Source organism: Miniopterus natalensis, chromosome 3, assembly GCF_054644295.1.
Source record: "Miniopterus natalensis isolate mMinNat1 chromosome 3, mMinNat1.hap1, whole genome shotgun sequence".
NCBI lineage: Eukaryota > Metazoa > Chordata > Mammalia > Chiroptera > Miniopteridae > Miniopterus > Miniopterus natalensis.
In genome coordinates this window covers 68,392,060-68,405,501 of record NC_142083.1, presented here as the reverse complement: position 1 = coordinate 68,405,501, position 13,442 = coordinate 68,392,060, and the positions used below count along the sequence as shown (strand labels likewise).

Here is a 13,442-nt window from a genome sequence, read left to right as displayed (position 1 = left end):
TTTTCACAACACTGTATCTCTAGGGCCTAACATAGTGCATAGAATGAGTGCTCAGCAAAAGTATGAGTGGAGTATTGAGTCCCATGAGTTTTAGTTAGTGACCATGAGGCAGCTCACAGTGAAAATAATCATCTTGACAGGCCACTGAGCCAAGGTGTGAGGGGCAAGCTGCTGCAGAAATGACCCATTAATGGAGCCCTAAGGCCCATGCCAACTTGGCTGCTGGCATTTCAGAAACTTTCTTTTCAGACTAGTCCAACTCCATTACATTGCCTGGCCTCAGTCATACTTACTTACTGCCCTTAGGGGTAAGAAGACTTCTAGCACCTTGTATTTCATAAATAACTCCATGGGTGAGTGGTGGCTAATTAGCCGGGGGATTACCTACAGGCAAAGGGTTGTCTCTTCAGGAGTGGACCTCAATCATCAACCATGACGCTTTGAGAGAAAGCTCAGGTTAACATTTTTCAAAGAGATTGTTTATTTTTAAATAATAGTGTCAGGTAAGACTGTGCTGTTGAAGCACTGTCATGAACTGAGTTGTACCAACATGCTCAAAGTTTCCCTGTGTTCTGATTTCCTGTCTTCTTGAAGACTGCGTCGCTGTGCTACGAAGCACCGGAATCTGTGATTTCTGATCTGCAGTACTATAGTTGGCTTACTGCGGGAACTTTGGAAGTTATGAACGGAACATGTTGCGTTCTCTCAGATTCAGTGTTTTTATCTGACAAAATGAGCCTGACTCTCTCCTCCTATTTATGCTTATGTTCCTTCTTGCCTGGCTCACAAGAACACATCGGAGGAGCTCAGAACAGGACAGAAAGTCCACCTAGCTCACACCCCCAGAGCCCGAGCTCTCTGCTCCATCGCCTCAGCTGGTTTCTCTTTCTTTCAAGAACCCAGGAAATCAAAGGTGAAATCCAGCTCAGCTGGAGTAGAGGCTCCTTAAGGTGATTCCACCTCCAGAGCCTGCGGGCCCTGACCTTCCTGGCTGGGTTGCCTTTGCGTCAGCTGGGGCTCCGCACCTCTTTACTGCAGGTGGTGCAGACCTCAGGTATTTGCACGACCAGAGAGATCTAGTCTCCGCCATGAGTTACCCTCTAGGAAACAAGGGAGGCCGCCCTCGGGGCCAGGCTCGCTGGGCGGGCAGGTGCGGGCGGCGCGGGACTCACCTCCCAGAGGTGCTGCGTGTTCCTCACGGCGCCCGCCTGCACCTTCTCCGGGGGCAGGAGGACGCCCTGGAAGGGCCCGATCCAGGTGCCCTGCTGGATCCTCTGCGCCGCGCAGATGCCGTAGGCCAGGCCGGGCACGGAGCTGGTGCACAGGCACACCTCCCGCGGCAGGTCTCGCAGCCACTCGGGCATCTCGGGCGGGGGCGCGGCCGCGGCGCTGCCGGTGCTCACCAGCCGGCGCAGCGAGTGCAGCGGCCCGTGCATCGGGCACTCTCCGTGGCGGTTGTCCGCGCACATGTCGCAACCTGACGGAGACACGCGGGGGGGGGGGGGAGAGGTTAACTCGGCAGCTCCGGCGGCGCATCCTCCCGTCAGCTCCCGACCCAGCAGCACCCCGCCCCGGGAAGGCCGCCGGCTAGGGAGGTGACCCCGCGAGGGCGCGGCGGCCCCGGAGCAGGGGAGAGGTGGGCCCCGTCCGCCGCACCCAAATCCGCAGGTACCGGGTGCGGGTCCCGGGCGCCCCCAAAGCCCTCGGAGCGGGGTGCGCACGCCCATGTTACCGCGGCTGGACCGACCTCGAGGCGTCTCCCCGGTTCCCGCCAGGTCTCCCTCTCGGGTGTGTGCTGTCGAACCCCTGAGAAAGCCCAGCAAACCAGCCCGTCTCCGCCGACCTGTCTCACGGAGAGACTCCACTCCGGCCGCCTGGGAGCATTTGCTTTCCTCTTTTTACAATTAAGAGAAGACTTTAGAAATCACCAGGGCAGGTGGCGATCTGCCCGCGGGGCAGCACCCTCCCACTCCTCTGGTCCCCTGGCCCCCAGCGCCCGGCCCGGCGCAGAGCCGGCGCCCAGCCACCGGCGCCCAGGGGCGCAGGCCCTCCGCGCCCAGGGCGGGCGCTGCAGCCGGGTGGGGGCCGCGGCGGAAGGAGGGCTGTGCGGGGGGTCAGGGGAGTCGGGGGAGCCTGGGCTTGGGCGCCAGCTCTTCCCAGGGGGCAACAGAAGCGAACAGCAGGCTTAACGACGCGGCGGTGGGTCTTTCAAGATCAGAATCATGGTGAGTGGAGAGGGCCCCAACTCCTGCCCGGACGGCGGGTTCCCGGGCTAACTGCTACCATCTCGCCTTACAAACTGCGAGTTACTGCGAAGCTGTTTCCTCCGACGTTCCCCCCAGCAGCCAAGGGGACCCCCACGCCGCAGGCCGCGCTGTAGGCGCCCAGTGTCCCTCCACTCACACCCGGGGTAAGAGGCCGGGGGCCGCGGGAAGCAGGGCCCGCGGCGGCCGCGCTGTCGGAGCGCAGCGCCCTCCGGGTTATTAATGGGCCTGGCGGAGCCGCCGTGTCTGCGCCCGGGCCCAGCAGGCCTGCCTCGGGGAGACAGCCTCGGCGCCCGCTGGCGAAACCCGGCCTCCCCGCCCAGCCTCCCTGGGGAGCAGAGGCGCCCCAGCCACGGAGCCCTGTGGCACTAGGCCTGACACTGAGCCAGTCCCAACTGGGGGCTGTGCTGGGTGGGGGTCGCCCTTGGGGCTTCTCTGCTCCGGGCCTTGGTCCCAGCCCGTCCTCATGGATCACACAGGGTGTGGCCTCTTCATGCTGAAACAGACAAAACCCCCAAGGAACTTGTGACAAAGTGAGTCCCTGAAGGATCTTCAGTGAAGGACACCTCATAGAAGGGCCGCATGGTAAGCAAACCCCCCTTTTGCCATTTGCTTCAGCGAGCGCTGAGGGTGGACTGTGAGCATCCTAACTCTGGGAAGGGCTCCAGGCAGCTCTGCCTCTCCTGTCAGCTACTCCTCCACCCCTCCCAAGAGAGCCCAGGGAATAAGCGGACCTTCTGACTGCAGCTTCCTGGAGGTGTCCCCAGGCCTCTCAGGTGAAAAGCAACAACCCCTTTCTGCAGATAGTGAGGTGTCCAGGCCTCTGGACCTCCATCACACAGAGACCCCCTCTTCCAGCAACACAAACTAACGTGAAAACTGTGTCAGGCTCTGCTTTTCACCTCAGGGCCTAGAGAGAAAGTGTCCTCACTCTCTACATGTCAAGCCTTCCAGAACATACACCTTCCACACACCCTCTCGAGATTCTGAGTGTGAAAATAAAAACTTCAAAATAAAGGGGGAATGAAAAAAAAGACAAAAACTAATAATTACCAAGTGCCAACTATGTGCCAGGCACCTGTTTTGACTTAAACAATCACCATATTATCTAAATGTCATGATTCCCGTTTTGCAGATGAAGCAACTGAGCAATGTAAGTTAATCATGGACCAGAAACTAGAAACTGGTAGAGAAAGATTCACAATCAGGTCTGCCTGACTCCAAAGCCTCCAAACATAGAGATCTAGGAAGACTAATGAGAGCTGGGAGAATTTTATATCCAGACTCGTAACTCAATCAATAGAACTGAAATACTTCACTGAAGTCACTATTTAGGGGCCACAGAAAGCACTGTGGATTACTGAGATTTCTCTCGCTCTTTCCCACAGTCTTGAGCTTGGGGTTAAAGAGAATAAATTGGAAAGTAAATAGATAATATCCATAATTTTGAATGTTAGTGCCTAACTTCAGAGATGGCCTTTCAGCACCTTAGCAAAGAAAGCTTAAAACAAATGACAATTAAGCAAAGGCAATATGACCATAAAAATAAATCACCCCAGGTTTTTGATTAACTGACTGTCCCTTTCTGGTTGGCTCAATGAAACAAAGGGTGAGAAGCCAAAGTGTTTAGCATTCACTCCCCTAACAGAATTCACCAGAGATTCTGTCAAGTTCTAACATCTCCACAACAGGGAACATCACACCAACTATATCAGTAATAAAATAAGGAGCAGAAGTACCAACCTCAGCCACCACCCTCACTGACAGCAAGCACACTCCTGACATTTGTTATGCATGGTAACACTGTGGCTAGTCCTTTCTCCAAGAAGTTCTCTAAAGCTCTCTTCAGCTTAAAGTTTCATTTTGTCTCCATGAGAGGTTGAAAAAACTTAGTAGCATTGTGCAGAGTGAAAAGCTGAGGCTCTCCCAATATTTAGAAGATGACATGCATGCTAGGTCCACAGCAAAGCAGGCAAGGCCAATCCACTTCCATTAGTCCACCCAACAGGAGCCTTCCTAATGTATACACTGCTTGGTGCTTTATCAAAATATTCTGTCAGAAAAGTTGACCAATTACATCAAAATACATGTTATATCCTAACGTTACTGTTTTTTTAATACAGAAAGCTCTGTCACTGAAAACACTTGGCTTCTGACTTATGCCATGGAGTCCCAAAGAAGCCTGAGGATGTGTAAAACAAGTAACTGATTACCGGAGGTTGACAAATGTGGCACAAGGAGAGAAACATTCTAGCAGAGCGTTTTCTCGACAGCAAGCCACGAACACCTACACGAAGAGGTTCGAGGAAGAAGTGGGCTCGGTGCCCAAACTACACACACATATATATTACATATATTACACACAGCGCTCCACGCCAAGCAATACATAAGCAAGTCTATTTGTGTTCATAAAGAGGAGGCAAATAAATGTTCCTACTTTCTCTTAAAAAATCAGAGTAAGTTTTTATACAAGTTCATAATTACTATTCACAGAGGGTTTTCTAACTGTGAGAAACACTATAATATTCTCAAGCAGGATACTCTGAAATGCCACATTAGCATTAGGGAATATAAGAAGCCACATTCGGTAGCTTTTCTGTCCTGAATAGATCTGGTGATGCTCCTGTTTATGGGTCCCCAGATAAGGGAAGGAGGGATCCTTAAGTTACAGTCTCAGTTACCTACTGACTTCAGCAGGCCAGGCCCAGTGGAGTGGAGTGGAGAGCAGACTTCACTCTTCCTTTCAGAGCCCTTGTATTGTTTGAAAGTTTGTACAAGTGCATGTATTGCTTTTGTTATTGAAAATAGATCTATTTTAAGGTAAAGGGGGCAAAGCAGGCCATGGGTTTTCTTTTTTCTTTTTTTTTTTTTTCCTTTTTTTTTCAGGTATTTTCATTTGTCTTTCTAGGAAAAATAAAATATAAGAACTTTTGGGGGTTTTCTGTGTCTAGAGAGGCCAACAGGCATGTGTGGGCGCAGGCGGAGCTTGGACCCCTGGGAAGCACCAGGCACAGGCAGGCCAGTTCTTGGGTCCCCAGTGCCTCTCCCAGCCTCTGCCTGCCCTCACTGGTCCTCTGGAAAGGGAACCAAAACGCAGCTGGAAAGGCTGCCTCCCTGCCTAGCAGAGGTAACCACAGGGCTATAAATCCCCCCCAACCACTGCTGAGGTCGCCGCCCTCACTCTCGCAGGCCCGGCCCAGCCCAGCGGGCGGCGCCCATCAATCCCTGCACGGTGACGCTGCCCCAGGAGTGCCGCCTGCTGGCAAGTGCCTCGTGCGCTCTGGGCGCAGAAACGGGGCACCGGCTGCTGCCTGTTAGGGGGGCTGGCCGTTGGGGAAGAGGGCAGGCAGAGCTAGGTTCATACACACACCCGCTCCCCGTCATGGTCCAGCCCAGGCTCTTCCCTAGCCCTCCCAGCGCAAAGGGCTACCTGGGGTGTCGATGGACCAAGCAGGCAGCAAGCAGTCAGGCTGCCCACTGTAGGCCCCCCAATCTAGGGTGCATTTTGAAGGCCTCACCCCCTTCTTACCATCATGGAGCTTTCTTGCAAGGCCAGACGTGGCCTCTGCCACAGAAATCTGGAGACCCCCACTACGCCCCACCACCCACCAGACCCTCCTCTCCTTCCACCCGGCAGGGGTCTTCTAGGCTCCTCAGATAGGGTCTAGAAGCAGATCCGGAGGCAAGTGAGTTAGCTCTGCTAAGGGGAAAGTGAGCCCACTGCGTCGGGCCCCGTGGGAGGCCCAGCTGGTGCAGAACCTTCTGGAGGACTCTCCCTAGGCGAGTTTAAAGCTCCTGGCCAGTCTGGGAGGCTGGGTTTTCCATGCTCCGCCTGGCTGTCAGCTGGGCCGGCTGGACCCTGGGGCCAAGAGGGAGAGACAAAAGGGGGAGGAAAAGAAAGCGGAGACGAGGTAATGTGGTTTTTATTTGTCTCCCGATGTCTGTATTAATAAATTAAACGGGAGCACCCGTGTGTGAGAGAATATTGCGTGTAGATAAACCTTGCCGGCCCTGCCCCTGCAAAGCCGCCATAATACAACGCGGAGATGATAAATAGGAGGCGTGAGAGGAGATCGAAGCGGGTCTGGGCTGGCTCCACTCGCTCCTACAAAACTATAGGGCAATTAATTGTGGCTTGTCCCCTCATCCTTCATCTCCTGGTGGCACATATCGATGGAGATTACTGCTGATGGACCATTTTATCACCTTAAATAAACAGTCGCCACCTCTTCTAACCTCAATCTAATATATAGCTCTATGTTCAGTTTCAGGGCGCGAGATAACGAATGATGTAAAATAACTAAATCATGTGTGTTATGGGATGGGGTTGGGCGTGCACACAAAAAGAGAAAAAAGAGAAAAGAAAAACAGAAAAAAAGCCCACATACGGTGACGCCCAGCCTCCCTTCCACCAGGGACCAGGTCTGAAGTCTAAGTCACTAGCTGGCCATTGACAGCGGGGACTCAGGTGTGCAGCGAGTGTGCCTCCGTGGCGGGAAAGCCTGCTGGCCGGTGACTGGGCTCAGAAGATTCCCAAAAGGGACCTGTGTTTCCCAACTGGGTGGGAAGAGATTAGGGAATATCAGAAAATACTCAATCTCCTTTCTCTCTTTCCCTGACTCCCAACCAGACAAAACAGTGTCCGATGCAGATTTCTTTCTCTCCCCTAGACACTCTCCCCAAATTTTTGGAAAGGATGGCGCTACCAACTGGAAACCCTGGGGCCCTGGCAGTTCCTGGTGCTGTTCCCTGCACAGCAGGGCTCTCCTAACCCAGGAGGAGACTGAGACCTTCAGCTGGGAAAGTTGCAGAATATCCAAACACTGCACAGAGAGACTGGGTGAGGGCTTAGCTCTAGCCTCCCTGCCAGGTACAGGGGAGAAACAGCTTCACAAAAAGGTACACAAAGCTAATTGGTTCAGCCCTTTCCGTACAAACACAGATGCCAGGCATGCCCATGGCCGCCTCTTTCTACATTCCAAGAGTAGTGACAGGGTTTCAAACAAGGCACCAGAACTGAGAAGGGGCCAGTGCCATGGAGCTGGATGGAATCAATGGCTTTGGGCAACCCAGAAGCAAGGAGGACAGTAATACAAGAAGAGGAAGAAAGGACCCCACACCCCAATTATATTACACACTGCCCCACTGGACTTTAGAGAGATGAAAGAAGAGGCAGCTAAGCATTCAGAGCTTCAGCGGAAAGTGTACTTCAACCATGGAATAAATTGAATACATTGAATTAGATAACAGAAATATAATGGAACAGCTCACTCACCTAGCTTGCGTGGTTTCTGCTGTTTCTAAATCTTTTTGTGGGAAAGAGAGCTATAAGACCTTTTGCTATGGAACTTGCCATAGATGCCAATAAAGTTTCAAGGTGAGACTACTGTTACTGATTCACAAGTGTTACTGGGTTGCTGATCCCAAGCAAAAAGTTACTCTTCCATAGGGAATAGAAAAGTGAGGAGGCCCTTTCTTTGCCTTGTAAGAAAAAGAGAAAATTATTCAATACAAAGTAACAAAATGAAGCAATGCTGAGTGGTCTCTTCACAGAGTTCTTTTAGAAGACAATGGCATAAGACCGAAAGGAAAACTAGGGAAATCTAAACATTATAAATTAGTAAGTGCTTCCCTTCTGCCTGCCCTCTCACCTCCCCTGCCACCCCCCACCCCCCACCCCCTACAATCTGGGAAGAGGGAGAGCTCTGTTTTTCACCTTTTTCAAGTAACAAATACACCAGCTTCCCCTGCCTAGGGAAACAGTTTCCCATCCTTTGCAATTCTGACTTCTTTTGAGCCCCTAGTTAGATTCAACTCAATCACTTCTTACTTCATCTTTTTAAAACATATGCCCTGGTTTAAAATGAGTGCCTATGCTTGCCCAGAGAAGTTCCTGAAAGAATGAGAGACACCGTCCCTCATCATTTCACAGAGCTACCCCCACTTTGTTTTCTTTCTCAATTGCCCTTTAATTAGGAAGCAACGTGAATTGTAACTCTAACAGGACGATCTGATTTCTTTTCTCTTCCATCTTTTCTCCTGCACTTCGCATACTGAAGCAATCCATTCTACTCAAAAGGATATACCAAAAAACTACAACAGAAATAATTTAAATAAATCATACTTCATTTCCTCCAGCCAGAGGAAAAAAGTTACATAGGTAATAAACTGGTTCAAAGAACCATATATTAATTAGGAATCTATCTCAGTGCTCTCTCTGATTAGGTTTTTCTCTGGTGAGAATACAGTGAATCTCAAGACTGCATTGCAAACAATATAGGAAGCTCCACACACAGCCAGGGCTTTGGGGTACACTGTTGGTGTCTTTCTGGCAATGATTTCATTCAGATGAGAAACTGCAAGCTTGCTGAAGCACTCTTAGTCCACAGTGCCTATACTTCTACTCAGCAGTAAGAAAAGCCTTTCCCAAAGCGTTTATCTTTTTACTTCACATTTTTAAAGATTTGCTTTGTAAGTAAGCAACACACTCCAATTCAGTAAAATTTGTTTGAAATCCATTAAGACAATATAATTTTTAAATATTTTCTGAAACTCTGGAAATACAAGTGTCTTAACTGTGAAACAAATTCAAGTGCAAACCCTCATTTGAAACTATTACTTTCCCTTTAGATTCTACAACAGAAAAAAAGTAAATGCAACTGCTCTTTTTGTTAGTAGTATCTCCATTAGAACGATGATCTCCCACCATTATGAAAAGATTGATACAACTTAACCACTAAGCTCCTGCCCAGTGTTTTTTCGTCCAAGTAATGACTTTGAGAGTCCTTCAAATAACTCTAACCTGGAGGGGTTCTTTTTTTTTTTTTTTTTTCTTTTACAACGAATTTAAAAGTTCACGGAATGGTAGGCAATCTGCAAGAAGGGGCTTATTCAAAACAGGGTAACAAAAGTGTTTATGATCCTCACGCGGCAGCTGGACCAAGGAAGGAGAGGGAGAAAACGGTGAGCGCTGATCCTTCAGATCCTGTATTGCTTTCAACCTGACTCTCTCAACCTGATTTAATGTTCTCTCCAGAGGTCTCTGGAAGTATATTTAGCACTTAACTCGACACGTTAGGTGTAAACATGTAACTTTTGAAGTTACCAAAAAGAATCGGATAGAAAGCAATACACATTCCTTGGTCTTCAGTGAGAGTTCGGCTTCCAAAGCTCAAAATGGAACCGCACTTGGGAGGAGCGCGTGAAGTTAGCGACCTGGGGACCGAAGCTGGGGGAGACCTGGAGTTGAACGAGGCCCTTGCTATTTGCTGGGGGGACAAGCAGAGTCAGCTTCTTAAACTGAATTAACTGTCACCCCATTTTCACAAATAAGCCACCGAGCGTGGCTACGGGCTGCGAACGTGCTGAGGACCCAGGGTGCGGGGAGCGCGCAGGACCCGCAGGGTACAACTCTATCCTGGGGACGGAAAATTTCTCGCTGCGCAGCTGGCATCTTTTTCTTTTCTAAATAAACGGTAGACCTAAGAGTAAGGCCTGCGTGCTGGACAAACTGACCCAGGATCCTCCGAAACTCCTGCTCCCGCGAGGCTAGGCCGGCCGGCAGCTCCGGCCGACCCCCTAGACAATCGCGCAGCCCGAGCAGGAATCGACGCGGTTAACTCCAGGAGTGGGGTACAGAGGAGAAACCAGCCCTGGAGTCCAGGCTCCCCAGAAATGCTCAGCGCCTATCTCGTCCCCCGCCTCCCCCAAGGCCAGGCCAGCCGGCTCTCGGGGCTCCCTCCCCGTCGCGCCGCCGGCAGCCCGCCGTCCCCGCACCGTCCCGCGGGCAGCGTCGAGATCGGAAAGCCTCGGCCCGCAGGCGACTGGAGCCCGACAGACTCGGGGCTGCGAGGCGGGGGCGGAGGGAGCGAAGAAGTGATCGCGAGGCGCCGCCCGGACACCCACTCCGCTCTCCTTCCTTCCCTGACGCCGGGAAACTCTTCCCACTGTGCCCGGGGGCAGCGGGCCGGCTGCCTGGGCCAGTCCACCACCCGGGTCCCGCCGTCCGACCCGCCTCCCCGACGGGCGCCCGCCCCGGACGGCGCCAGCGCCCCAGGAGCGCGCGGGCTGCGGCTACGTACGGTTGTTGGGGTCGCTGGTGTGCTGGTTAAGCGGGATGATCTCCATGCGCTGCTGGCCGTACAGGTAATAGTCCAGCTCCTCCGCGCTGCAGCGGAAGCGCGGGGCGCCCCGGCCATCCCCGCCGCCGCCCTTGGAGGGGCCCAGGCCCGAGGCGGCGCCGAGGCACAGGTCCTTGGGGGGCAGCGGCTCCGCGGCAACGGTGGCGGCCAGGGGCGCGAACACGGGCAGCTGTGCCACGGGCAGGGCCGAGAGCCCCGCCAGCGCGGCGGCCGCGGCGGCGCAGGAGGAGGCGGAGGCGGCCGGGGCGGCGGAGGAAGCCGGCGTGGAGGAGGCGGAGGAGAGCGAGGCGGGCCGCGGGCGCAGGCTGTCGGGCGGCGGCTCGGCGCGCTCGGGGGGCGGCGGCGGCTGGAGAGGCTGCGGAGCGCCCAGGGGACCCGCGGCACCGCCGCCCTTGAGCGGGCCGCCGCCGCCGCCGTGCGGAAAGAGTTGCTGCCAGTGCTGCAGATAGGCTGGGTCCACTTTGAGGAAGGCCGAGCCGCCGGGGTCTCCGGGCTTCAGCATGTCCGACGCCTCTCGCTGGGGGCAGAGGGCAGAGAGGAGGGTGTGCGTGAGCCGGGCCCCGGGCCTGGTGCGAGACGGGCGGGCGGGGTGGCCGCCGAGACCCTGGAGCGGGAGCCAGAGCCCTTGGCTTCGCCGGCAGCAGCCCGGTTCGGCGGCTCCTTCCTCCCAACTCCGCCGGGGCGCAAAGTTTACTCTGAAGGGAGCAGGAGCTGCGTACACGCTGCCCGGCCTCGCAGCCAGCGGCGCCCGGCTCCCGCCCGGCGCTGTCGAAGCCCGGAACCCGGGCGCTTCGCCGCAGAACTCGCTGCGAGACGCAGCCCCCGCCCCCGGCCGGCGCCCGCGGCCGACCCCCGCCGGAGTGGCGCGGCGCCCGCGTCCCGTTGGCCTCCGGCGCTAGGAGGCGGGTCAGGCTCGCCCCCCGCCCCCGCCCGGGACCTCCGGCCTCCCGTCTCCGGCTCCCGACGCACAGCCCCAGAGGAGCCGCGCCTTACCTGAAAACTCGGAGCCGCCGGCGGCCGGTGCGTGCGTGCGTGTCGGGGAGCGTGCGGTGGCGTGTGCGCCCGGGGTGCGCTACATGCCCCTGGCAGCGCGCGGGAGACTCCTGGGGATCTGGCCGCGAGCGAGGGCTACGGCGGCCCGCGGAGGGCGCGAGAGCCGTGCGGCCCGGAGCGCGGGAGCGCGGGCGGGCCCGGGAGTGCGGCGGAGTCGCGGCGGGTCGCTGCGCCGCGCGTGCTGACTCCTCGGCTCCACGCTCTGGCAGCCTCCCGGCGGGACACGTGGGTTTTACGACAGCACAAAATACAAGAGAGTGTGTGTGTGCGCGCGCGTACGTGTGCGTGTGTGTGTGTGGGGGGGGGGGGAGATGGGGTGGGCGGGGGCGGGGGGGGGGGGCGGGAGGCAAGCCAGAGGAACGAAGGGGAGGGAGGAAGGAAGTTCTCACTGGGCTGGATCCACAAACTGCCCGCGAGCCTCTCCCGCACAAATGCCTCCTCCGCACGGTCCCACCCCCGACTTTTTTTTTGGCGTGACGTCTCCCACGCGCCTGTTGTCTCTTTCTGCCCAAGATTTGTCTTTTCTAGGTGCCGGCTCACTGCCCTGATCCTGAAAGCAGTGGAAACGCGGAGACCCGACTGCATCTCCGCACGCTCGGGTCCGCACCGGGGCCGGGCCGGCGCGTGCGGCTGAGCGCGTGGACCGAGTCCCGGCACCGGGTTTGAGCTTTTGCCCCGCTCAGATTTTCCAGGAGTACTGCTGGGTGCCAGAGTCGACTAGCCCGTCACGCAACTTCTAACATAAATGGGGGGGGGGGGCAGGGCGCGGAGGGCGGGGCGGGTTGCGCGCTGGAATGGAACTCTCAGTTCTCAGCGGCGCAGGCAGGCTTTGTGGGGGTGGGAGTCGGGAGGCAGAGGATCTCTAAGGGGCGGCGGGTCCTACCGGGGCTGGAGCCCGGCCGCTGGGCTGGTCGGCGGCTGCAGTGGAGTCTCACACCGCCCAGCGCTCGGCGAACTCTCTCGAATTGTCTCCCTGGGGGGCTCACTCCTTGCTGGCGTCCGTCCGAGGCAAGTATCCAGAGCTGCATCTAGTACAACTGCTCCGGGACGGGGGCGAGGCTCGTCTGCCTTTGGCTGCCGGGGACTGTCCTGGGGGGTCATGTATAGGTCTCTCTTCCCAAAACTTAGAGCCCCAGGAGCAGGGTGGGAGCGAAGTCCCAACCCGCCACCTTGACCGCCCAGCGCCTTGGTCCGAGCGGCCCTTCAAGGCGCTGCCTCACTTCCACAAATTAGCCCCCACCCCCAGCGCTTCCAGGCGGTCACAGCACTGGGTGGGGAGGGCGCAGGCGGGTGTGTGAAACTGAGCCGCTCAGGCGCTTTCCCCTGGTTGCAATTCTGTCCGCGCCTCAGAGAAGAAATGGCATTTGTCTTTGCCCAAACAAACCAACTTATTCATCACCCGCCCCTCTGAACAATTACTAGCCACACTTTCCTGATTTCTGCTTCTTTCTGTCTCTCCGCCACTCCTTTCGTCTGAGCCTGGGAATCCTGCTGTTTAGACTTTGTCCGGGTCTCACGCAAGATGCCTCGATGCTGTTTGGAGCAGGGTTGGACCGAAAATGTTTTGACTGGCATCGCTGTGACAAGGTCATCAGTCATCCCTGGATAGATTGATAGTGCCCAAGTTTAAGGCAGACACCACGAGGGAAACCCCACGGGGCTGTGGGCACCGAGGCGAACCAGGCAGGCTCCGCGGGCTGTGAACACTTCATGGGGAGGAGAGGGTGGCGGTGCAGGCCCGGGTCAGTTCGTCTGCTCGCGGGACTGCCCAGCAGTGGCTGTCAGACCACGAGAGAAGCAGCAAACTCTCTTTCTCACACTCTCCGGGTTCAGGGCTGAGAAAGGAAGAGACTTTCCTGTCCGCAGGGAAGGACCGGGAGCCCCAGGGACGGGAGCCCAGGCGCTGCAGCAGCGGCCGCGTCCCTTTCTTGCTTCTGCCCGAGCCGGCCGCTTACTCGCGCTCGGCCCCCAGGACTGTCCGTCC

At 55.8% G+C, this 13,442-nt stretch overlaps 1 protein-coding gene across 1 annotated transcript in view; it reads right to left on the bottom strand.

The window, feature by feature from the left end:
• PRDM6 (PR/SET domain 6) overlaps positions 1-10,913 on the bottom strand; it is a 95,676-nt gene extending 84,763 nt beyond the window's left edge. Inside the window, exons 1-2 of the mRNA XM_087815089.1 lie at positions 10,346-10,913; positions 1,173-1,477 (exon numbers count right to left, since the gene is read on the bottom strand). Coding sequence (XP_087671215.1) covers positions 1,173-1,477; positions 10,346-10,907 — 867 coding nt within the window. The 5' untranslated portion in view covers positions 10,908-10,913. The remainder of the gene's footprint in view (positions 1-1,172; positions 1,478-10,345) is intronic.
• Between the last annotated feature and the right edge of the window lie 2,529 nt (positions 10,914-13,442).